Source organism: Micromys minutus (genome assembly GCF_963924665.1).
Source record: "Micromys minutus genome assembly, chromosome: 20".
Taxonomy (NCBI): Eukaryota; Metazoa; Chordata; class Mammalia; order Rodentia; family Muridae; genus Micromys; species Micromys minutus.
In genome coordinates this window covers 28,194,338-28,221,373 of record NC_137955.1, presented here as the reverse complement: position 1 = coordinate 28,221,373, position 27,036 = coordinate 28,194,338, and the positions used below count along the sequence as shown (strand labels likewise).

At 41.4% G+C, this 27,036-nt stretch overlaps 1 protein-coding gene across 4 annotated transcripts in view; it reads left to right on the top strand.

The window, feature by feature from the left end:
- NPR3 (natriuretic peptide receptor 3) overlaps positions 1–27,036 on the top strand; it is a 62,200-nt gene that overhangs the window by 23,806 nt on the left and 11,358 nt on the right. For all 4 annotated transcript variants that reach the window (XM_080933779.1, XM_080933778.1, XM_080933777.1 and 1 more), the window contains exon 4: positions 20,618–20,753. In XM_080933779.1, the coding sequence (XP_080789905.1) occupies positions 20,618–20,753 (136 nt within the window). The remainder of the gene's footprint in view (positions 1–20,617; positions 20,754–27,036) is intronic.

Genomic DNA, 27,036 nt, shown 5'->3' with positions numbered 1-27,036 from the left:
CACATGGACAAAAATTACTGGGATTAGTCGCTTATAAAAAAAAAACCAAGAAGACATGAAGTTGGGAACGGGCATGTTCAGAGGATGTGAGAAGACTGGAGGTGGGTGGAAGGTAGATAGGATAATTTTTTATTGCATATATGTATGAAATTCACAAAAATGAAGGGAAATGGGTAGGAAATGGAGTGTAAGATGCTTTACAGAGAATGTGTAGTCCCCTCAGAGTATCACTTGGGAAGATTATGTGTAAGAGAGCAACCAGGTAATTGGCACTAATATAGTTCACTCAGCATACTCAAGATTCTTTCGTCCTTATACTCTGTGTGTGTGTGTGTGTGTGTGTGTGTGTGTGTGTGTGTGTTTGTATGTGTCTATGCGTGCATGTACATGTGGTAAGTTCTGTGCTGTGTAGATTCTCATGTTTGAATTCTATTAATGCTTTGATAAGCTTTTTTTTTTTTTTCACTTTTTGAGACAGGATCTCCTGTAACTCAAGCTAGCCTTGAACTCACTATATAGTGAAAAATGTCTTTGAACTTCCAATGTTTCTGCCTCAAACTCTCAAGTGCTAGGATTACAGGTGTTGCCCACTTGGCTCTATGTGTATTGTGACAATCAGATCCTTTATTCTGTTACAAGGTCATATATTAGTTTGTTTCCTCATGGCTGTGTGTGTTGGTTTGATGAGAATCCTGTATGTATTTGACTGCTCATATATTTGAATGCTTGGTTACTGGGGAGTGGTGCTGTTTAAAAGGATTAGAAGGATTAGGAGCTGTGGCCTTATCAGAGTAGGTGGAGACATTTTTGGAGAAAGTGTGTCACTAGGGGCTCTCTCTCTCTCTCTTTCTCTCTGAATGCACATCCACATCAGAATGTACCTCTTAGGTACTGGCTCCAGGGTCATGCATGCTGCCATGCTCTCTGCCATGGTAACAATAATGGACTAAATCTCTGACACTGTAAGCCAGCCCCCAGTTAAATTCTTTCTTTTTAAGAGTGTCCCTTGCCTGAAATGCTTAAGACCATAAGTATTTGGGGTTTCAGATTTGTTTTCAACACACACACACACACACATACACAGACACACACACACACACACACACACAGTATTTGGAATGCAGAATCCAAATCTAATTGTAAAGTACACTGATTCCTATATACCTTAGATTGAAGATAATTTTGTACACTATCTTAACTGCCCTGCCTCCTTTTTACTGCAAGTTACCATAAGATATAAGGAAGTTTACATTTGCGATGTCATACTAACACTTAAATTTTCAGGGATACTCAATCTGTTTTGTTCATATATATATATATATTTAAAATTGTTATATTGGGGAAACATCAACCCTATCTCTTCTCATTCAAATAGCTAAAACCTTTCCCAGTATCTGTCTTTGTCAGCAATGCTCATCAGCATTGTAAAAGTGTCAGTGTAGTAAACATATCCACAACAGGGGTTCTGAAGACCACTGAGAAGTATGTTGCATTGGAGAAGCCCCTGAGGCTTGAGACCTGGCTTGGAAAAGGTTTTGACAAGTGCCTGCCTGGCCTCCACCATTGGTTTGTATTGTGTCACCTACATGTGCAGTGGCTCTCACTCAAGGGCATTTTAATGGAGCTGCCTAGCACTCTGCCCTAGGACTGGTTCCAAGTCCAGAGTGCTGGTATTTGGTTTTAGAATGCGCTGTATGGTGGCCAAGCTGAGATTAGTTGCATCCCTTGACTCCTGGGCCAGTGACTTTCTTTTTCCACTACATCAGTCTGATCCTCTTAACAACAATGTACCCAATAAGGAGGCAAACTTATGACCCAAAGATTAAGTGTATCAGGCCCTCCATGTGAGCCTGGCAGCTGAAGTATTTCCTTTTTTCCTCTGTACTCACTGGTCCAAATTACACACTTTTAACATATCAGTTTCCCTTCACTCTCTCATACTTGATAAAGTGTGCTAATATTCAGTGTCCTCTTCAGCTGCAGTCACCCTTTGCCCACATGTAAGCCATCATTTTCTTGATCATGAGATACTGCTTATTGAGTTCTCTGGGGAACAGAACTGTGAACCTGATCCTGGAAAATGCATGTTCCCAGATGGAATCCTAATCCTCTAAAAACTCACGAGTAAGAAGAAAATACCCACAACCTTGAGCTTTGAGCATAGAGGCATTCCTGAGTCAGCTCACAGGAAATGCCACGTGCCTTAACCATGACATGTGGATGGTACTCATCTCCAGCAGAACGATGGCGTCGGAGGCCCTTTTACGTACAGGCTTTCAGGTTTCCATAGGAGCTTTAAGGGGACGAAGGTTTCCTGCCTCAGCATTTGTTAACTTCTTGTAATTATGCACCCAACTCTGTAAGTGTACAGTATGTACATTTGGAGAGAGGAGTCTGTGTTTCACCTATGTGATCCATGTATAAAAGAGAGGAGAACTACTGGGTTACATGGCTATAGCTGGTTATTAAATAAGCCATTTGTTATTGTCCTGAGCCATGTTTACTTACACGAAGAACAATATTTGTTCAGGGTTCCACTGGAAAAAAATTTCCCCAGAAGAAAAATGAAAAAAAATGCTAAAGTACTATCTAGTCTTATATTGAGAAACCATTAGTTTTATTTCTGAGAGGAAAGAGATACTCACTGACTTACACATTCATTCATTCTGCACTAACTTTCCAAGACCTGCTGTTCTCACTACTATTTCTTAGGACTGGGTGAGCCAAAGTTGAAGACACTTTTTTTTTTTTTTTTTTTTTTTGGCCCCAGCAGCATCCCTGGGTTCTTCTTCCTGTAAATCCCACTCCTGGCCTTGATCCATTCTTCCTATTGTATTTGGCACTTTTAAGACCAATTCACCTGCTGGAACTTTAACAGTTGACTTTTCCCTTGGGTGAACTTCACCTTCTTTTCCTGATGTTGTTTAAATAAAAATATAATAGATTTCCAGATTGAAAAGGCATGATACAATGAATGAAAAAAGTAGTACATTCAATTAAGTAATACATCTATAGTACCATAAGGATTGCAGACATACGTAAATTCCTCCATCTCCTCCCTTCAGTGTTTCTGACTACACAGAATTGATTCATGTTGATGCTTTTCCTGATACTGTCTGTATGATTTTAAAATTGATTATTTATGTTGCTATTGTTGATAGTAAAATTTTAATACTATATCTTGATTTCTGAAATAAAAGAAAAAAGATCTTTTTCCTGCTAATATTTTTCTTGTTAATTTTTTTTCACAAAATAAAACCTGAAGAAAAGCCAAGAGATAATATTCAGAGATTTTAAAATTATTATTCTCATGTAAAGATTTACAGCATAATCATATATTGTTTTGTGAGCACTTGATGTTCCTCCTGTACATTCTCTTGAATTTTAATGGATGTTTAATTTCCTTTCGCATAGTTCTCACTATTTTATTTTAGTGCCTCAGTAAAGGGTTTTATGTAATGACATTAATATTTTGAACCCTATCTTTCTGCTTCAATTTGAAATAATTTCATTTAACATCAGTTTGGAACTATCTTTTAGTTCTCTCTAGTATTACATGATCTTTTTCTTGGATATTACATCTCTTTTTTAAAAATTCTTAGAATTCTTGTTTGTTTTGAAGAAAGAGTGCATAAATGAGAAAAAGTTTTTGATCCTTTGTACATTATACAACATTTTGTATAATAATAATAATTTCACCATTAAGTTGACAGTTTAGCTGGGTATAAAATTGTAGTTTAGGGATTATTTTTCCATGAAACTTTGATGTTATTACTCTTGTTTTGTAGCTCTTATTATTATAATTTTAATTCTTTGTTTTTTTTTAAATTTTCTTTTCTTTTATTGTTTATCCTTGAAGGCTTTTAGTATTTTCTCTGTATGATTGATTGTATCAGTGAGGATCTAGTAAGGAAAATGGAGCTAGTTCAGCAATAGTTCAATAGAATGAGTTCAAGGTGTTAGAGAAGCTGATATTCCAAATGGAATAGTGAAGCAAGCCAGAAATTAGGAATTGCAAAATGTCACTAGCATTCCTAGATCTATTAGGTCTCCAAAGTTCCGGCTGCCTACAAAAGCTAGAAGTATGGAAAACTACAGTTTTTATTAGAAGTATTACTCAAAGCGAAGAGAAAGTTGGAAGGGGGCATGTCTTTCCTCTTCCTTCTAGTTATATTTTCCTTCCTGTGCTCTGTGCAGACTGAACTAATCAGAGTCACATGACAGTGAAATACAACCAAGAGAAGTTATTTATTTATTTATTTATTTATTTATTTATTTTAATGCTGTAAAGCGAAGTGAAACAGAAGAAAGAAGGGAAATAAATTAGAAAACAAACAGAAAACTGATTGGTGATCTGAAAATTCACAGTGATGAGTCCTGGCTGAGTGTGTTTGCTTATTCATTTATGTTTTATATTTTGTTATTTGGGGGACAGGATCTTACAATGTAACCCTGGCTGGACTGGAACTCTTTATGTAGCTCAGACTGTGGAACTGTGGCAAGCTTATTGTCTTAGCCTCCCATGTGTTGAGATTACAGATGTAGGCCACTGTTCTGCGCTTGGTGTGTATATTTCAAAATCTTGATGTCATGCTTTTAGTTTCCTTCTTCCAAAACTTTTAGAGTTGAGTGGTAGTCATCTTTAGTTGGTTCTTATATTTTCTGTCTCATCTTCTAGTACATATGCTGTCAAAGCAAGTGTTACTTTTAACTCTGCATTTTTCATTTCCTTTCTGAAAGATTGTTCTAACTTTATCTTCTAAACTACTGAATTTGAAAATTTGTTATATTTTTAGTTTTCAAAAACTTTCTAGGTGGGTTTGGTGCTATATGTCCATGATCCTAGTACTTGAGAAACCAGGGCAGGAGGATCACCACAAGTTCCAGGTCAGCCAGGGTAACATAATAAGTTTCAGACAAGCCAAAACTTGAAGATGATTTCTTCAAGAAAAAAAAAGAGTTAAAAAAGAGATTAGAAATAAGAACAACAAAGAAAAACCTGTATACTTTTCACATGTCTGAGTGGATCCACATTTTGAAACAGCACCTTAACTTTGGTTCTTGGACACAGAGGCTTATCTCCCTGGTATGCCTTCTGCCAGTTCTAGAGTATATATTACTTTCATTTAATTTATTCAACATTGGAATTAATTTTGTAATTGGTGTTCTGTCATAATTTAATAAACAATCAAGGTAAATATTATTATATCAAAAGGCACATCAAATGAGTCCTTTCTTATAACTGATGCAATTTACATTTGTTGAGGTAGGATTCTTGTCATCCTTTTTATTGTCCTATCCATCCTACACTGCCAATTTCTTTCAGGCTCTTATTTGTTGCTGTTTTGCTAACATTTATCTTTTTGTCTTTAATATTGGAAGCAATTCATAAGTGGTTTCTCCATCTATTTCTGAGTGCCTCCTTCAGTACTCCCCAGAGCTTTGTATATGTAATGAATCTATCTAATTTTGAACTGTACTGGAGTTCCATGAGCATCAACTCAGCTATTTTGAAGAATTATCACAAATATTATTATTTTGAGTACATTTTCTCATAGGATGGTCAATTTCATTAAAAAAAAAAATCTCTTCTGAACCTTCTGGAGGTCATTAGGCTGCATTAACTTTTGGAAGCCAGGAGCAGAGTATCATCTAAGACTCCAGATTTACAACTTTTAACAACATTCTCAACATCGTATTTCACCTGTCTTCGTCTGTTCCAGGTACAGTCTTCTGCTCTTACATCTTTACTCAGTGACATACTTGTCTGCTGCCAGGATGGGGAGGAACTAATTTCTTTCTTCTCAGTGTAAGCTTGGTAGAGGAATTCTGACTATTTTTGTGTATGTGTATGACAGTGCATGTATGTATGCATACATATACATACATATACATATACATATACACATACACATACATATACATATACATATATACACATACATATATATATATATATGGCTAGACTGGGTTTCTCTCTGGTATAGAACTGGCCTAATAGGTTGGACTTACCAGACAGAAGACTAAAGATTTCTCTGCCTTCTGGTTCATGCCTGTCTTTTTTAAAAAACTTGCATTACGGGTTGTCTCAATTTTAGGTCTCTGCTATTTAAAGCTCAAAGTTATTTCTACCAAGGCTCAGTTTAAAAGCTAAGTGTCATTGCCATTGCCCGGGTATGGAATTTGTTTATTCTTTATTGTGGAATTACTTTCTAGTTACCACATGTGCAGGGCCACCATAGGGTTGTGTGCACTGCAGGCACATTTTATTACCTAAGAGGATTCTGCTGTTTGTGACACCACATCAGAAATGCTTCTTGGAAATGTTATTCTAGACTTAAAGGACACAGAACCAGCTTTTCATTAGCCCTAAGCTGGCTACCAGCCCTTATTGTTTAACTGCAAAGGGAAGCCCCACTGCTGAACTCAAGAGTTAAGGAACTGCACTGTTCTGTGCCTAGTTTGTTTCACAAAGACACAGTCGCAGAATTGCAGCCTGATCCTAAAGAATGGATCAGGATTCTTCTGATAAATTACACCCACGGCATATTCCTGAGGACTAGATTCTGATCCCCAGAACTACCTGGTGGAAAGAGAGACTTGACTCTTGCAAATTGCCCTGATTTCTGTATGGGCAGCAAAGCTTGTGCATGTCTCCTCACAAGCAAACAACTGAACATTAAAAGAAAAAATATTAAAAAGAAGGTGTAATGTACATTAAAAAAAAGACAATTGTGGATCTTAGTGCTTTGTGGTTTTGAGTTCAGTTTTACGTTTTTTTTTTTTTTTTTTTTTGTGATCTGTTTTTAACCCTGGGTAGCATTTGGTAAATACTATTTTGTATTTTTAACCAGGTATTCTGAGCAGAAGGGGATTTTATGACTTGGGGTATTTGCTCATTTGGGGTTAGCAGGCCACCCATAGCTTGCTTTTTCTTTTTCCTTAAAAGTTGCAAATTTGACTATTTAAACAAATACTGTGGGAGACTCTGATGCATGGCCCTGTGGCAGGAGGTGGTGTGGGAGGCCTCCTATCCGGTATCCTTCTAATGTTCACAAATGAATGTAGGGTGGGGGAGGATGGGCGGCTTATCTAGGCATAGTATTTGAGAGAGACAAGGTTTAATAAATAATTGTTTAAAGAGGCTAGGTGTGACATATTGAGACATTTAAAATGTTGAAAAATAATACTGTAATCTGTCTGAGGGGAAGGCCTCATGGTATTTAATCTCAGTTGTGTTTTGATACACATTTTGGCACAGAAGCTGCATAGGAAGTGACATTAGTTGAAAATTATCAATCATCAATAAAGTCTCGGCGAGGTATTTCACTCTCCTCTGGTCTCATGTTATTTAATAAGATCCAAAATTTCCTTTTTTCATATTTTTTATTAGATACTCTCTGTATTTACATTTGATACGTTATCCCCTTCCCCCACTCTGATTCACCCCCCCCCCACTTGTCTTCAGGAAGGTGCACTCCCTCCTAATCACCCTCTCCACCCCACTGCCTAGGCATTCCCCTACACTGGGAAAATGTGCCCTCCCTGGACCAAAGGCCTCTTCTCACACTGATGCCAGACACTGCTATCTTCAGCTACATATGCAACTGGAGCCATAGGTCTCTCAATGTGTGCTCAGTGGTTGGTGTTTTAGTCCATGGGAGTTGTGGAGGGTTTGGTTGGTTGATAATGTTGTTCTTCCCATGAGGTTGCAACCCCAGAGTTAGGTCTTCAGCCCAACGACTGAAAGAGAAAAGAATGCAGCTGATGCAAAATTTGTTGGCCTCACTCTGGCAACACTGTGCAGTCAAGCCTTTCTTCTGCAAGGCTGCATCTGAATGGAAGGGGCTGCCCCTTCCTCTGCAGCTCCTCCTCCTCAGCTCTCACGGTCTCCTCATAGCCAAATGAAAAGGCCTTCTCAGATGAAGGAAGTCCTTGCTAATTTTATTTGTGAGAATAAAATTCAACTGCAAGTTGGTTTTAATGACAACAACAGAAAGAATCGTGAGTCTGTGTGCAAACATATTAATAAGATTATTCTTATTAGGAAAGTAGATGGAGATTTTATTAGGAAAAAAAGAAGGGGGGTTGTGGAAGCATCGAAAGGGGTTTTTGTTAGCTAAAGAAATCTTGGTTGGCCTTCAAAACTAAATGAAGATATTGGACTTAAAAAAAAATCCTTGTCATTTTCTTAAAGGAGGAAATTGTTTTAAATTATTCTGGTAACTTTTAAATAGCATCCAGTAGCAAAGTTGGAAATTCTGGGTTAAAGCGTTTTGGATTATAAATAAGCACTCATTGACTTGTGATTGTTACACATTGTTAGGTGTGGCTTTCTACCTGTAAAAAGCTTTGACCTAGCACACTGGAAAAATACAAAGAGGCTCAGGGCTGATGCAAAAGGACTTCTAAGCCAAGCATCCCGTTTCATCCCTCTGAATGAATGTGGGGTGTTGTTAGTGTTTGTGGTGATACAACTAACTGAAGACACAAAGATGTTTGCAGCAGTGGTGTTAACACTCTCCATGCATGCAAAGCAACCCACAGCTGAAAGGCTAAGGAGTTTTCTTTACTGATTGGGGTAGAAGGGCATGCCCGCTCCTCTGGGCAACTTCCTCACATCTGAAATACAACATAATCATTTTCAGAGAAGTCTGGTCACCTCAATTCCATACTGTAGGCACAAGACCAGTTTGACCTATAGGAAGAACATACCTAAGGCTGAAGAATTGCACTTGTGAGCTTGGAAAAGCCTTGGAGAGAAAGATCAGAGGATGAAAGTCTGCTTTTCCCCCTGCATTTCTCATCCTTTCTAAAGGCTTTGTGTCAACCTGGGGTCTCGCTATCCCTTCTTTACTTGGTGAGGGCTCCTTTATGCAGTGATGTTGGGGCTGTAGATTTGATTCCCCAGGAGACTGAGCTTAAAGGGAGAACGTGGAAGAGGAAGGTCTGAGGTGAATGAATCTAGAGGTGATATTGTTGTTGTGTTACCAGAGGATGCTCTTTGACCATCAGGCATTCCCTGTCTGCTGCAGGAGAGTAGTAGAACCACTCTTGAAATCACCCAGTGGCTAGAGGAATATGGTCCTTTCATAATTTAACCTTTTCTTACATGAGAGTTTGATTTTAGCTCGGTGTCATGGCAGAATAACTTTGGACCTCAAGTCACTTGGTAGAAACTAGAAAGAAATGACATATGTTAAGACTTTCAGCCTGGAAGCAAGGGGCCTGGCAGACCAGTTCCAGCTTCCCCAGCCACTTGGCTAACAGGGGATGCTGATGTTGGATGCATTGGTACATGAGGAAGGAGAGCCCAAGATAGTGGTTTGATGTTGGTTGGCTTTGTTCAGCTCATGTTAGATAGCCATGTTTGTGAGATGTTTGTGGGTGTATCTTCTAGGAGGTACACTCTTACAGCAAACTCCTTGTTCCTCTGGCTCTGACAATCTTTCTGTGTCTTCTTCCACAATCACCCCGATCTATGTTAAAGTGAAAGAGGTTGGAAGACATCCAGAAATCTCAGCCCTATACAAAGAACTATAGACAACTAAGGAATGTGGAGAGTGGGAGAGAAAGTCTTCCCTTGGGTAGAGCACACTGATTGTTTACCCAGCATCAAATGGTCATCCCTGAAAACACACATACAAATGACATTATATAGAACAACTAGGCTGTACTTATGTTTTTAAGAATACATGCACACATACGTACATGTAAGTAACACCATTAATGAAAACAGAAGCCATGGATTTGAAAAAGAATAAGAAATATAAGGAAAGATTTGGAGGGAAGAAAGGGAACAAGGAAATGATATAATCTCAAAAAGCAAAAGAGATAATTTTAAAAAGTCAGTTGATGAGTGAGGTGGTCATTTTTAATGTTTTGATACAGTGTAGAACTACTTGAGAAGGGAGATTCATCGAGGAATTGTCTAGATTGGGTGGATCTAGGGGCAGGCCTCTGAAGGATTTTCTTGATCCTGTTAACTGATGTGGAATGAGTCAGCAAGTGGGCAGCACCTGTCCCTGGTCCTGGACTGTAGGATTAAGAGGAGAAACTGAACAGAGCACAAGTCTGCAAGTGTCCTTTGCTCACTTTTGACTGTGTGCTCAATGTGGTCAGTTTTCTTAAGCTCTGGTCACCATGAAGTCCCTGATACTGATGGAGCATAATCTGGAGTTGTGAGTTAAGTGATCCTTTGTCCCTTACTTTGCTTTTGTCAGGGTATTTTGTCACAGAAACAGAAGTGAAACTAAGACAATGTCCATTAATACAACCAATGACACAAGGACACCCGTGTGCCAGAGACCCTAGTCTGTTAAATGGATAAAAATCACATTAAATTACTCATGGAAGTTATGAAAAAATAATTGAAAATGGGAGTTTATAACTCTAAGTGCCCTGGGTAAGGGTGTCCAAAGGAAACAGCCCAGTAGCTGCAAGTAGAACACCCTCAGGGCCTTCAGGCGTCATATAGGACTAGTTTTAAGTGACATCTTTCCTGAGGTTTAGCACATTGTAAACAAGAAGAACAATAAAATATTACTGACGATTCAACCATCATAACCAGCTTGAAATTTGAAAGTGGGTTGAGCTTTAGGACACTATCATGAATCAGTCTGTACATTCGAGGCCTCTACCAGAGCAAGCTTGTTCCATTTGACAATGATCTAAAAATGTTGGCCCCACAGATAGCGATTTAGAGGTAGGGCTTTTCATTTTTTGTTAGAAGACTTTGACTTTGGCTTCAGTTTGAGAGCTTTATCAATGACTTTATCCACTCTGCTATCTCTATGACGACTGATTATCAAATTAATGAAGTCAGTTGTATGTACTTCCATTCTAGCCTAAAGATCTTAAAAAAATTGGAATTTTTCTTTAAGTCCTGCAGATCACATTAATATAGTAACTTAATCCCTGTAACAGTACAGACTCCATTCACCTCAATCTTTGGGCATTTCTTCCTTTCTGTACTCAGTAGTGATGCATATTTATGGAGACAATCTGCCCACTTCTTGGATTGGCCAGATTGAGTGCTATCTTATTTGGTGTCCCCTAAGTTCATGGTTCCCTTGGAGTGATCACTTGATTGACCTATGTGATATCTGGAATAGGTGGTTGAGCTGGAAGCTGTTTGTTGACTGAGCTTCTGTAAATACTATCAAGCACTTACTAAGCTTCTCCTTGAGGTGAAGTAATGTCCTGGGTACTCTGAGGACAGCCTAGTGCCTGTGCAGGTGGCTTTGGGTGGGCAAGGAACGAAGAGCCTTTAAGTGAGACAAATAAAAGGAGCACAAGCTAAGGAGCAGGGATGCATTAGACACGGCTGGGTGGGGGACAATAAAGTAACAGCTCAAGTGGAGGGCTTCCTTAGAAGAGTTATGTGGAAAGATGTCTTTCTCATTTGGAAACTTGTTCCTGTCCTGGCTGCCCAAATACCAGATCTCTGTATTAAGTCTTTCATGATTGCCTCTTGCTCCACAAATATTGCCACTCCCCTAGTTTCTTCGTCTGGTCCCTTTCTCTCTAAACATGTGTGTGTGTGTATGTGTGTGTGTGTGTATTTGTGCATACTTATGCATATGCATGTGAGTGTAGCATGTTCATTCATCTATAGGCAGGGATAACTGTTTCTCTGTAGATGATATCCAATTTGTGTGTTCCAGTACAACTTGTCCCCTGAGTAGCAGGCAGGCTTCTACTTGTAGTTTCCCATTGGCATCTGTACCTGATGCTCATCCACCTACTCTGTTGTTCCCTCAAGATGGCTCCATTCAGAGCTCTGAAACCAAATGCAGAGGAGGGAAGTCCAAGTTCAAAGAGCTTGTTTTGCACATCGAAGAGAATGGGAGGACAGGGCACTGTACTAGTCCCAGGACTCGGGAGTTCCAGATGATGATAAATTGGACAGCCTCACAAGCATCAGCATCAAGTAGCATCATTTCAGAGATCACGGGAACAAGGACAGTTAGAATCCCAGGTCCACAGACTTAATCAATCAAGATGTATTTTTGAACAAGGCTCCATGGTAAATTGTATGCATTCAAATGTCGGAGAAACGTCTTTGGCGTATGTAGCTGTGCATGAGTTTATGGGACCCACTGCAATGATGAGAAAGGAAGAATCCTGGAGTATGGTGCTGAGTGAGTGTATCACACATGGGGACACTGAAGTGGCCACCATGAGTGTGGAGACAGGGTGTGGAGGAAGAATTCGAGTCAGTGCCAACCTCCCTAACTGCAGTTATAATGCTCAACTCCCCAGCTTTCCTGAGTGCAAATAGCAGCAGGGTAGCCTGTTATGTGCTTATGAAGTCAAATTAAAGGAAGTCAGTCTTTTGTAGGAATGGAATACGTTAGCCTATTTATTTTGTAATATTCAGTGCCTCTTGTACTTTCTCATTAACAAAAATTTTCCAGTGCCAAAATCACAATGATATTCCATTTTCTTTTGGACTTTATAAAAGTTTTAGACAGGATACTGTGGTCTGTGATTCATCTCAAGTGAGTTTTTATATCTGTTGTGATTTGAGAGTCAAACTTTAATCTTTCCCCATTGTTTTCTGTAGTCCTGTCATATGCTGAAAAGACTTGTTTCCCTGTTGAAGAAGACTGTGTAGGTGTGTGTGTGTGTGTGTGTGTGTGTGTGTGTGTGTGTGTGTGTGTTTTACATTATTTATTTTGTTCCATTGTTCTGATTATCTTTACAGAAATCTCACTCTGTAGGCACATGATATTAATACACTACGCACTGAAGTTACCAATAATTTTGTAGCTTCATCTATACATAGTTTCCAAAGTGTAGAACACTGAGCTTCCTCTGAAGGCAATGAGAGTTAATTCAGTTTTATTAGTTTGGTAGAAACCTTGATGGAAACGCTCTCATAAACAACTATTTAGTCCTAATTCACTGTCTGAGATCGCCAGCTGCAGTACAAGCTTCCCTCCCGGTGTTGGTCTGGAAGTCTTACCTTTAAGCAGTAGGTGCAGTAGCCACATTACAGCAATCTCAGCTAACAGTGCCCGAAGAAGGCCTTTGAGCAGCTGAGACACAGTGTGATTTATTGGTTTTTATCATGGGAGGGGCCCTAAAATCCTTTCTTTGAATCCATTTATTTCATTTCTGTTCTGATTTTCAGATGGGATCTCACAATGTTGCCCGGACTGGCCTCAGACATGTGAGCTTTAGTGATCTGGATCTCAGCCTGTGTCACAGGGACAGATTACACAATGCCCGGTTTTACCCTCATTTTAAACATCACTGTAACAAACGTTGGGATTTCTTCCCCCCATTGACAGAACTTTAATATTAGTAAATAACCAAGATGGCGGCGTGCTAGAGGCAGGCACAGGTGAGAGTAGTAGGAAGTGTCAGGTTACAGGTCAACTTAAGCGAATGAAGTTTCTGTATTAGATGCTGGGCCTGGAACCTGCCAAAAGAGATGTACCTGTAATATGGCCGATATACTCAGTCACTGTGCAATGCTTAGGTATGCAGCCACGAAAATATGCAAAAAGAGACGGGTGAGTAAAATGACTCAGATTTGTGCTCAGTGCAGATGTGGTGGGAGGAAGGAGGTTTCGGGGAGAACAAGCGTGATTGGACACCTATAGTGGGTGTGTCTGTGAATGTCCTGGGAGGAAGGAGAAGACCTGCTTAAGGGAAAGAACAGAACCCGATAAAGGTACTGTTTGCAAAGGGGCAGGTATGGAGGAGGAAGAGAGGGATTGTGGAAAAACAGAGTAAGATGCCAAGCTGCTATAGACCTAGGCTGAAGGAGGGAGGGAAGGGGAGAGTACCAAACTGTAAGGCCTACAGCAACTGGAAAGAGCCTTCTGTGCTGTTTGTGAAAGACAGCAGGGCTTGACACTTAACCTTTCTCTCTCTCTGACTTCGAGGTCTCCCTCTGTCCTGGTCTCTCCTCTCTTCCTTTTCTGGTGTCTTTGTCACTGATTTGCACGTCACCTGTTGTCTGAACCTGCCCTTCTGCTAAGTTTTGATTCATGTCTTTGCCCATGTGAACATTTTCCCTTGAAAAGGACACAGATCACATTGGTTTTGCACAGCCATATGAGGTGAGCTATCAAAGCTAAGGACAGATATCATTCACGAGCTCATCTGAAAGCTAGTGACAATTACACCATTATGGAGATTCCTTTTCAAATAAGCTTTCCAGTGCTATGGGGAATGAGATACATCTGTAAATGTGTGTGTGTGTGTGTGTGTGTGTGTGTGTGTGTGTGTGTGAGTGATTCATTCCCAGGGCAAACATATCAAAAGATGCAGTTCCCCATGTGAGCACTGGAAGTTTGTAAAACGGTCATTGACACTTGTGTTCTGTGTTAGCCCTAGAGCCCCGTTTGTTGATCACTCTTCTACAGGAGATTTCTTGGATTGACTTCTTTGCTTGTGTTCTCTCATCCCAGTGGGTTCAACATGACAGTTCTGAGGTCCCCCGTCTATATTGTCATGGTGAACATGGGCATAATAACTCTACGATTTTGCAAAGACACATTTTTTTTTTTTCTAAATCCTTTTGCTCTAGGTGATGAGGAGAAGAAATCCTCCTTCTGTCTGCCAACAGCTGCTCTCTGGGCTACACATGATCAAAGTCGCTCGCAAGTCCAGAGTATTGGTACAAGGGCGGAGCTAAGCTCAGTATTCTTGGCAATTTATGGGAAAATCCTACCCTGAAGTCAGTTTAGGAAGGAAGAGATTTCCCATGATAGAAGCAACGGCAATATTTTAGCTATGTGTAGAGATGTAGGTTGGGAACCTCAACTCCATTGTTGATAAGATGTCTGATGTCTGACTTTCCAAAAGCTACCTGCTTTATTTTCTCAGAATTCAGGAAAGCTTCAGTGTGTTTAGATTAACTTCCCCCAAGGCTAAAATGCATCAGCAGGAGTCAAGCGTCTCCATCTGTAAAGTGAGGCTTCTCTTTATGAGACATTGGAAGGAGTGTGGTAGCCCTTGGAACATGGTGTGTTCTACTGCTGCCGAGTTTCAGACTGTTAATGTTATGACTTACAGGGAAATTAAATAAAAACTGATAATACATAGAGTATGTTTCTGTGGTATCTGCATGCATGGAGGTAGACATGTGTGTTTTCATATGTGTATACATGTGTGTAGAGGCCTGAGGTTGATGGCAGGAGTCTTCCTTAGGTAGCTCCACATCTTATTCATGGAGTCACAGTTTCTCAGTTTAAACCCAGAACTTTCCAAACCAGTGAGTGCAGCAGTGCTTCCCTCCTTCCAGCACTAGAATTACCGGTGAGCGGAGCCACCACGTTCACTTGACATTCACATGGGTTCTACTCTCGTCCTCATGCTTCATAGCAAGCACTGTATCCACTGAGTTGTCCCCTCAGCCCCAGATAACATATTTAAAGTATGTAAGTATCATACACATGTCATGACTAGAAGTAATGTATTAAGTGTTTACCAAATGTAGAATTATCTTGGGCTTTTGAGCTACCCATGTAGCATTCCCAAGCCACTCCTGATACCTGCTGTCTTAAATAGTACATGGGACTCAGACGAGATTCGCTTCCAAGGCCTTACTATGCCCATTTGAGCAGGCGATACTACCATTATTAGCAATGAAGGAAGAGAGTAGACCGAGGCTCATCTCTTACTTGCTCTCTTTCAAAAGTTCCACTTTTTTTTTCTTATGTGATCTTTGGCCGAATGAGAGGTTAGAAGGCATGTCTTTTTCAGAGGATCTTGAGAAATTAACACCCACATTTCCTCATTTGCATCAGGAACCAACAGTTTGTGGTAAGGAAGATAGAACCACTGTGTGACAAGCTTGGGTTCATGTGAATGCCACAAGCGAAACCCCAGGGCAGTCCCGATTGGCACTCCCCTTCTGAGAGCTTCGCAGGCTTTTCTGGTATCCTGACACCCTCTTTACAGGTCTTTCTCATGCTATCCGGCATGCCTTACTTACTCACAACCATTGAGCAATTTATCTAAACATAAATTTGCCTCCCCAGAGAGAAATGGGGTAAGATATTGTGAAATGTAACCAGAGAGGGCCATGCAAGAATGCCAACTGCTACCTATGCTCATTTGACAAAGAAAAGATATGATCACTTTTATTCAGCTTTCTCCAGGAGAGAGAATGTGGCTAAGCAGTGCTGGTAGACAAGAGGTCATGTCATGACTTCATGTGGACAGCCTGTCTGCAAGGGGCAGGGATGCTGTCTGGTGGAGATTGCAAACGGCCATGTTTTCTTAATCCAATGTCTTCATCATCTGGCCTGGGAGTGGCTGCACTTAGGAATTTAAGAGCTCAGCAAATGATGCTAAGGGAGGATTTTCTGGCTCAAAGAATGTCATGATGGTGGGTTTTGATTGTCAGCTTTCGAGGATCTAGAATTCCAGGGAAGACAAGCTTCTGGGCACATCCTAGAGATTTTTTTAGATTACCTAAGTCTTTGGATATGCCTGTGAGGGGTTGTCTAATTGAGGTGGGAGAGGCCACACAAAAGGCAGCTTCCCTGGACTAGGATCCTGGGGTGCATCAACAGGAAGAAGCTGGCTCACGCAAGCATTCATTGCTCTCTGCTTCCCAATCCCGGCAATGCAGTAGGACTAGCCGGCTCAAGCTGCTGCTACCAGGACTTAGCCTCCCTGATTATGGCTTCCTTGACCTGTGAGGCAAAATAAACCTTTCTGTTTTCTTGTCAGGGCACTTAGGTACCTGAAACAGACAATGAACACTCAAACAAGTTGCCTAGTTAAGAAAATCCCATTTCCTGTGATTGGTAACAACAGTGCCATCTGTAATAGCCATGACCTTGAGGTTCAAGTGTCCTTTTGTCCAGAAGCGGGGAGGCACACCAAATAATCTGGTTCCTTCTAGCTGGGGAGTCCAAAGGGAAGTGTTCCTAATACAACTTAATACTGTCTTCTCCCCCTCGCTCATTGTTTTTCTCCTTAATTCGCACTTCCAATTTTCAGTAGCTGTAATGTGCTAACGGGCTTCCCTCCTACTAAAAACCATGTGTGAGAGTGAGAATGTTCTCCTTGAGAAAAGACAGCATCTGGGGGTTTGCTTCTGACTTGAGGGCTTATGAGGTAGGTGTGATGAAACCTCCTCTGCAGAAGGCCAGGGTGCCACAGCTTCAGTGGGGTCAGCATCCTTTCTGCTAATTGTGGCCGAAGAGGGAGACACTCTGCCCCTTTAAGAATGTACTGTTGCAATCCACTTGGAAATCAAGATAGAAAGAGATTTCAGGCCAGAGTTTATGTCCAGAGTCTATCTGTTCTGTTTGGCAATAAAGTTGTTAGGACAAATACAATTCAAATTCATCTTTCTTGGGCTGATGATTGTTCTTCCTGTAGTGGATGGGAAAGAATGCCTCAAAAAGGAAGGACTGGAAAGGGTCAGTTAGGGCTTGGTGCTAGGGTGTCTGACCAGGCCCATCAATGGCCAACATCAGTATGGTGTCTCTGGATGAGGATTTACCGAGGAGGATAGAAGGAGGAAGAAGAGGATGAGGAAGAGGAAGAAAAGGAGAGGCAGACTGAAATAAACAGGGTGAGGCCCAGGAACTCATGTCATATTTTAAGCAGGGCTGATGCCTCAGGTGGTCCAGGAGCAGGTACTTACAGAGTATTACATGCAAGAACAAAAACTCAGGAAGACAGCAAAACCGTGGTATTCCTCATGGAAGTGTTGCTCGCATGAACATGGGTGGACCATTATTTTCTATAGTTTGAGCAACGTGATAGTGGCTATGCTGTTGAAGAACATAACTCCTCTGGAAGCTAACAGTTAGCAGCCAAGAGCTCTTCAGGAAGCTATGGGAAGTCCAGTGCTCTTGTAGGGCACCTCCCTCCCTCACATGTTCCAACTAGGATTCCAAGCTTTCCCCCTGTAGCAAGGTGATTTCTATAAAGTTATAAAAGACAGGATAGACTCATAGAAGAAGCATGACCATGTCTTGAGAATTAAATTTAACAGCTAAACTCTACTTATTAAAATTCATCAGCATGCAAGCTTTCTCAAATCATGATGATGTCATGGTCTAAGTGAAAAATTTATATTCCTTTGGAAAATTAAATTAGCATATTCAAGGCAGCCGAGAATTACCTTTGACTGGTAGATGTTATTTCTATAGCATACCCTGCCTAAGAAAACAGCGTCTCTGAGATGTAAGGTTGGCAGCTAAGAGTTAGAACCTAAGGCATCATAGTCTCAGGAACTTCTGTGGGTGTTTCATTTTAATTCCCAGAAAATCTCTGTGAGGTGAACCAGTGCTAAGTTAAGCCTTGTACTTCACAAATGAGGAATCTGGAGATTGGGGGGTTGAGTAAGGAGTTCCAGTTAGGAGTGAGCTATAGATCCAGCTAGTTGCCAACTTTAAGATCTCTGTGACCTTGAACCTGTTTATACCTGAGGAGGGTCAGTGGGATAGACCAGCTTGGACAGTGCTGTGCTCTTTACTAGGTAGAATTAGGATATAGCACTTTAAGAGATCTGTCCAGGGCACCAGAGTGTGAATGAGGAGCCCTACTTTCCATCAAGAATTAAATGGGTCAATAAATAATGTTGCTTATTGGATGCCGCTAGTCAGAATTAGAAGCTAAGCAGAATCCTTGGGTTTAAAACTCATCATCTCTGGACAATCGCAGCAATAAAAGCTAACGGGTGACTGTGGCAGAAGCTGTTGGAAGTCCTTTGCATTTCTTAACCTGATAGCAACCCCAGCAGAAAGGCACGGTTATTTCTTTAACGTTTGAGATGAGGAACTGAGGAAGGCCCAGGACAATGTAGGCACACAGCTACAAAGGGCAGAGCTGGAGCAGCCCAGGTTCTGGGCTTCAGCACATCTGAAGAATTTGTTCCTACAATGCAACATGGGACTCAAGGAGGGGCAGATGAGGACAAATGGAACCGGGTGTTGAGCTGCCCTCTGTGGGTGTGTCCATGAAAGAGGTGATGACATCATGAGTGTGTCTTTGAACCAGGACACCATCTGTGAATATGCTCTGGAGTTGGGCCATACGGAAGGTCTGTGGAGGCATTCTTCCTGTGGGTTCCTCTTTAGAAAAACTGGGTTGGCCGTTTCTTACACAAGCACCTCCCAGGTCCTCTGAGGAATGTCCAATTCTTCCTGTAAACTTGGCTTCCTGTTATTAACTCTGGCTGTTGAAACAAGATGTGAATATTTTGTGCCTTTTGGACAGTTTGCAAATTATATAGGATTTCAAGATGGTATCTGATCACTTCACTCCTATTTATGTCATAATGGTCTAAGTGTGGAAGCAGGACCTACCAAAGGGGGCTTACAGTCTTTCTAAGAAGAAAATACTGCAAATCAAGCCATCGAGTGCCAAGGACAGGCCAGGTTCCCTGGGGAGGACGCTTGACCCCAGCAGTTTGAATTTCCACTGGTTGTCTCCATGTGGTCTCATCTCTCAGGCCTCAGCTCAGTGGTCAGGATATGCTGTCGCCACGTTATTCTGTTCAAGGTGTTTTTACCAACCTTCCTCCCTTCCCACACACCTGCTCATTCTCAAAACTCAGTTTAGCTTTTGCTACCACAACTGAGCTTCTCAGCATCATCTTCCTAATCTACAATACTAACTGCTCTGTCTTATGTCTTCTTACTGTATCCAGAATATGTCTCTAGTGCACTACTGAGAACATCATGTGGCTCACATAACTAGTGGCTTAATACTTGATATGCACCAAGTACTTTATGCTGTTGCGCCATGATTCTTGCAATTACCCTTGACGAAGGTTCTACACCATGTGTGTGGGTACAAATGAAATAAAATTCCATGTGACATAGCAACTTCCCTATGTTCAATGGCCAGTGTTTCCCTTTATTAAACCAAGGTTATGGAAATCAGAGATACCTTACTGGAACCAGAGATCAAACAGAATGTACCAACAGTCAAGAATGTATCCATTTCTGTCCTTGGAGTCTGGCAAATGGTGGAAAGAGAGACTGAGAGACTTGTTATTGCCAATTCAGAAGACAGCATGGCCTCATTTCCTAGCAGGCAGAGAGCACTTTGTTCACTTTTGGTATCTTTGGTATATATAGGCAATTGACAACAGTTTTGATGATTATGAACAAATGGATACCTACATTTTTCTTTTGTTTCAATGTTTTGAGACAAGTTCTTGCCATGTGGTGCAGGCTGTCCTCAGACTCCTGACTTCTGTACCTCAGCTTGCCCAGTTAGTACTGTTCTGTTGGTGTGTCCTACACTCAAGGATGTGGAGAGTACAAGGGCTGTGGAAGTTGGAGCACACTTTACTAGGGAATCAGATGCATACTGAGACTGACAGGAGATGTGGGTAGCAGGCTAATTGCATGGAAAACATTATTTGTAAGGGTTGACGTTCCTGGAATGATTAACCCAGACAACAGAACTGTTTCTTTGCCTTCTGTGATGCTTTGCGTGCTCAGGGGTTTTCCTACTCAGTGCCAGGAGAACATAAGACTTGGTAGTTACTTCTGATAGCTCTGCCCACTTCCATCACGGATTTCACACTTGCAGACTCAGGCTGGACCGTTTTGCTTGCTTGTATCATTGTTGAACAGGAATCAGCAGGGTCTCAGGCTCACCCAGTGTGTTCCCTTTGCAGGTTAACATGTTCGTTGAAGGGTTCCATGATGCCATCCTCCTCTACGTCCTGGCTTTACATGAAGTGCTCAGAGCTGGCTACAGCAAGAAGGATGGGGGGAAAATCATCCAGCAGACTTGGAACAGGACATTTGAAGGTAGGGATTCTGTTTCCATGGTAGCAGCACAGAGGCCGAATAAGCTGCTGCTTCTGTGATTGCTGTCTGCTGGATCTAAGGCCCTTTCTAGCGTCTTTCTTTCTCCATTTAAGAGATTTGTCTCATATATATTACATCCCAACCACAGTTTCTCCTCCTTTCCTCCCAGTTCCTCTCCTCACCTTGCTTCTTCCTCCAATCCACTCCCCCACCATTTCCCCTCTGAAAAGGGCAGGCCTCTCAGGGATATCAACATGGCATATTAAGTTGCAATAAGACTAGGCACCTCGCCTCACATTTAAGGCTGCACAAGGCAACCTAGGACAAAAAGGGAACCAAAAGCAGGCAAAAGAGTCATAGACAGCCCCCTACTCCCACTGTTAGGAGTCCTAAGGAAGACCAAGCTTCATCAGAGGCTTTTCCCAGCAACTGATGTGGAGAACCACCACCAAACATTAGAAGGAGCTCAGAGAATCCTGTGAAAGAGGTGAAGGAAGGATTGAAGGAGCCAGAGGGGTCAATGACACCACAAGAAACTCCACAGAATCAACTAACCTGGGTTCACAGGGAGACTGAGCCAATACCCAGGGATCCTGTATGAGTCTGACTAGGCCCTCTCTAAATGCTACAGTCGCGTAGCTTTCTCCATTTTAAAAGGAGAAGTCAATTCAAGTCACATCTTGTGGAAATAAGGCCAAATAATGCAATGTATGTGGACATGCTTTGAGCAAATTTTACTGCAATAAAAATGTTCCTGTTCCTGTTTATTTAAATAACAAGTATACTATGGTGTGTGTGTGTGTGTGTGTGTGTGTGTGTGTGTGTGTGTGTGTGTGTGTGTAAAATCTAGAGACTCATGTCAGGTTTCACTGTTCTACAACTTAGTTTTTCAGGCAGGATTTCTCACTGAATCAAGAGCTCGCTGTTTGGCTAGACTGACTGGGTAGCAAGCCCCTAAGACCTGCCTGATTCTGCCTCTCCCAACACAAGGATTCCAGCTATGAACTGCTGTGCCCAGCTCTTTACATGGGGCTTCGAGTCTGAACTCAGGTTCTCAGACCTGCACAGGAAGCGCTTTACCTGTAGAACCATCTACCTAGCCCTGTGTACTTAAAAATCACATTTAACATACATGTTATTCACCACAGAAACATCGGTGGGAAAGACCTGCACTCAGGCATAGTAGCGTGCTAACCCGGATGTACGTTCCTACGATCAGACCATGTTGGTTTTAGTGGAATGAAGAAGATGTTAGCTGTCATGTCCATCCTGGTACTGAGAGCCACCTAGCAGGCCCAGGTCCTTGGCTTTTATCTTACTTTAAGACAGGGAATATTAGTTCCTGCTTAAAACAAACAAACAAAAAACAAACCAGAAAAGTGTAAGGATAACAGCGACAAAAAGCACAGCATATTATCGACCCAACCTCCTATGTTGACATTTAAAAAACGAGAGTGTGCTTGGCTAGGAAGCGTAAACAGAATACAGATGTATAGAATTAAAAGTTAAAGTTTTGCTTCCCACCCCTGTCTCCTTTCCCCAGTGCAACCTTTCCCAACAACCTTTCTTCTTCATGTCTCCAGAGGTGTGCTATGCTTTCTTACAGCACATATGCTTTCTTATAAGGTAGCATCATTATATACCTTATAAAACTTTTAAAAGGTGCGTCTCATTGTCAACACCATTTTTCCCTGCAGTTTTATATTACACTTTAAAATTTTCATATGTCAAAAAATTTATATAGGCACTCATAGATCCAATATATTTTAGAATGAGAAACATGGTTCTGCCTTATGGCTATATAATAATTTCCATAATTCTTTTTGTTGGTTTGTTTTGAGACAAGGTCTTACTATGTAGTCCGAGCTGACTTGGAACTTGCTTACCTAGACTGGATTGGCCTTAAGTGTGAGGTGTTACTCCTGCTTCTGCCTCCGGAGCACACGATTACAGGTGACCCCAGCCCCAGCTTCTAATCTCTCTTTGACTGGTGGATTCTTCAGCTGTTTATAGCTCTTGCCATTCTGCAATATGATGTCACAGGCTCTTGCATGCGTGGTTGGAGTTTTGTGAATATTTCTCACAGAGAACATTCCTAATTTGAACAATTTGGGGTCTCAACTGATGTTGGTGCTTTATAAAGTGCAGTGAATATTGCCAAATTTCTTTTTCTTTTGATTGGCTTTGTTGATTCATTTACCATCAAAGTGGCTTCTTTTTTAAATTAAAAAAAATTGAGGTTATAATTACATTTCTCCTTTTTAATTCCTCCCTCCAAACCCTCATGTAAACCCCTCCTGTTCTTCTTCACTTTCATGCCTTCTTATTTTCACTGGTTGTTATTGCTCGCACACATGCACATGCGTGAGCGTACACACACACACACACACACACACACACACACACACACACACACACACACACATGCATATGATTTCTAAAGATAGCCTGTTCAGTCAATATAATGTTACTTGTCAGTATGTTTCCAGGTTTGAGCATTTTCTGAAAATTTTACAGAAGACTCTGCTAATCTCTATTTTTGTTAACTGTGTATTTAAGACTTACCTCACTAACACTCCCTGGCCTGAGTTGATTCCTAGAGCAGGCCCCACTTTATGTTCATTCACTCAATCCATTCAACAGGTGTCTATGGTGTAGCAGGCACTGTTCAAGGAACAGGAGACGAAGCACTGAAGTCAAGATGTGGCCCATAATCAGTTTTTCTCATGTGCAAATGTGTGTGTAGGAAAAGGCAATAAACGCACAGCCCCTTCCAGGCCCTGTAAAATAAAGTGGAGAAGGGAGATGTAGAGAGGGGTGGGGTGGGGACCGCTGGATCAGAGTGGTCAAGGAAAGGTCTCTGAACATGGCGGCAGAGTGAGACCTTAGGGAGACGGGGGAAGTCATTTTGTTTAGGACAGCGTGCTGCACAGGGAGCATTACTTTCATTGTAGTCTGAGTGTATGTGGTAGGAGGTTGTCTGTCAATGGAGGAAGGTCTATGTGAATGACACCTGAATATATGGGACAGTGTGATGGGACCCAGTGTTCAAGATGCAATGGGAGCAGACCCATGGAAATCCTGCTGAAACAGTACACCTCTTTAGACTCCAGGAAGATGGCACACCTTATGGCTGCTCTATGGCACATAACTGTAGTTTGCTGGTGAGCATCTTCTGAGAACCATGAACACAGAGTGGGGAAACAGGAAGCAGGAGTGGCCATCCTTTAGCACCCCATGTGCTCTGTAAGAGGCTGAAAAGTAAGTTACCCGAAAAGCATCTATTCAGTGCTGCCCTGTGCCCAACTCGTCCCTGGGCCCTTTAGTGGGCTGGAGTATGCTTATACTTATTTGTGAAACTTTTCATGGAGAAGTGAAATTTTTCAATGACAAGAACAGAGCCAAAGGTACACTTGAGAGAGGAGTACAGGATGGTCCCCTCTATGTTCTATGTTCTATAGCCTTAGCTCATCCACAGAGATGAAAGGGAAAGGGATATAGAGAGGAGTGAGGCTCCAGATAGGATTGCCTGGGTAGCTATGGTAGCTACTGCTATTCTATGGTATTTTCAGTGAACACCATGTTTTTCTCTAGACAAGAGAGATGGCTTTCAGTTTAGACAAGTAGTTGCTTGGGGGTGAGTAAGCTTCTTGGATGAATTTGCTTTGCCTCTTCCTGCTTCAGCTGAGGGGGCAGGAATTAAATAGGGTAATTCAGGGGGCATTTTAGGACAAAGTCAAGTTTCCCAGAAGTTGTGCACAATACACCGAGAAACTGGTGCATGGGGACACAACCTTGGTCAGGCACATCCCAATCTTAGCTATTACTCACTTCATGGTGTGGTCATTTGTTCTTGGTCTTCTGACAGCGGGACAGGAGCCAGAGTTGGGGATGCTGAAAGGCACCAGTGAAGGAGGTTGTTGAGAGAAGGGCAGGTGCCCATAATGGCTGGGATACAGTTTTGTTTAGAGCCAAAACATGTGCTAAATTTTCTCTTACGCCATCTTGATGGTTCCATTTTAGGGCCAGGTCTACACAGCCAGTATGCACCAAGAGTGTAACTAATTGTATAGTTGAGTTTAAAACTATAACCTTATGTGTCCAAAATGTAAAGACTGATGCCAAGGTAAGTTTGGATTTGAATGGTTTAAAGTGTATTTTATTTGCTAAAAAATAGTGCATTTGAAGGCAGCCCCTCCAAGAACTCTAAGGTAGATGTGTGAAGAAAAACTCAAGCCTTCCTAACATTAAAAACAATTTTAATTTTAGTGGTTGCTGTAAGTGACCATTAAGTTGTCAGCAGAAAAAAATACCCTGGATGTTATTTGACAAAATTGGATTTTATTGCCATGAAACCTATGATCAACTCTGAAGACCTTCAATAAATGGTCCAAGAAGAAGCCATGTTTCCTCTGTGTGAGAGGTCAGGAGGACAAAGTAAACAGGACTGCGGCACAGCATACAAGCTCCACTCCAGGCAAACAGAAACTGGGGTAGAAAGAATCCTTGCGGATATACAGGAAAATTCTGCTCTCAGCCTCACAACTTCACCTTCTGCTTGATACTCTCAGGTGAAGTCTCACTTCGCAAAGCAGACACCCCAAGAGTTCTCACCCTAGTTCCTGGCAGAATTGCAATAACTTGGAGGTGTAATGAGGTCTTGGATTACTAGGGCCACTTCATCTTATAAAATACTCTGCAAAACACTCAGCAGGACACACCTTCCCAAACACCTCTGAACAGAATGGCAAGTGACTTTGGATAGCCACAATATTTGGAGAAGAAATTCTGGGTCTCTATTTGCCTCTATTTGTGACTATATATGTATAGTCATATGTACATATGCATGTGCAAACTATATGTATATAATTTGAAGTTTTATATGCCCCCAATGATACATAATAATGTAATAGGTGTATCTTTTGTAACCTGCCTGTATTAAGAAGACAAAAAAAAAAAAAAATGTAGACGAATGGGTACCTCCATTCTGTTTCCAGCAAAGTAATCCAAAGTCTGGAAAAATCAGTGGACCTTCAAACCACAGCCCAAAGGACAGTAAACCCAAAAGACTGTCTATCCAAACCACACAAGAGGATGGAACTTTCCCCTGGGATGCTTCTCAGCAGACACTCTTTTTACTGGGGTAGTCATTGCTTCTGGAGAGAAGCAAATTGATGGGAGCAGCAATTAAGAACAGCACAGAATTCTCCCACAAAGAAAATAAATGGCTTTTGTTTAGTTACAACATGGCTGGTACACTCATTCTACTACTTAGTGAACCAAGGTGAAATAACAGACTATTTGTTATCAGCCATTGTTCTCCGGTGGCCTGTTGGGGATTGGCTACTGTGAGCATCCATCATTGCTGGTCCTGGTGGGTGGGTCCTCCATGTTCTGACTGATCTGCTCCAGCTTCATACCTCACTGGCTGTGGTTATAAACACAGACTCCCTTCAACAGACTCTTCACAGTTCTCCAGTTCTTTTCTTTGTCTTGGGGTCTTTGTAAATTAAACCAGGTCAGTTACTTACACTTCTTGATAGTGGTTTGAATCATAGGTTTCCTCCTGTGTACTTTCGGGGGCTTTTTATAATTCCTACTCCTTTACTGAACTCCACCTTCATGTGCTGAGTCATCTGGAGTGATTGAGCATGGTCAAGTGCTTTCTTCGACTCTGGAAGCACAGCAGTGATAATGATAACTTTAAAATAGCATCCTTCATTCCCAAATCCCAAGCTCAGAATCCCCAAATCCAGTGTCCAGTGGAAACGTCCTTATAATGGATGTTTGTTTCATGCAAAACCATCATTTAAACTATTGTGTTAAGATTACCTTCCGGCTATGTGTGCACATGTGTATGAAACGAAGCTTTATTTCGTTTAGACTTGTGTCTTACCTCCAAGATGCCTCATTATGTGCGTGCAAATATTCAAACAATTGGAAACATCTGAAATCTGAAACGCTTCTGGCCCCAAGTACTTCTGCTAAAGGGCACCCAACCTGTAGGAATAATAGCAGTAGGAGCAGCACAAGAAGAAAACAGCTGGCTTCGCTTAAGTATCTGTTGGAGATATTTTATCTCATGCAAACATCTCTACATCCTCTCGGTAGGAACACGATCCTGCTTATGCCACTTGTAGAGAGGCCAATCCCTCATTTCATTTGTGTGTGTGTGTGTGTGTGTGTGTGTGTAGATGTGTTACAGTTTGGGTATAGAAGTCAGTTTGCTCCTTCGACCATGTGGTCCCAGAGATCAAACCTCTGTCCAGTTTGGTGGCAAGCA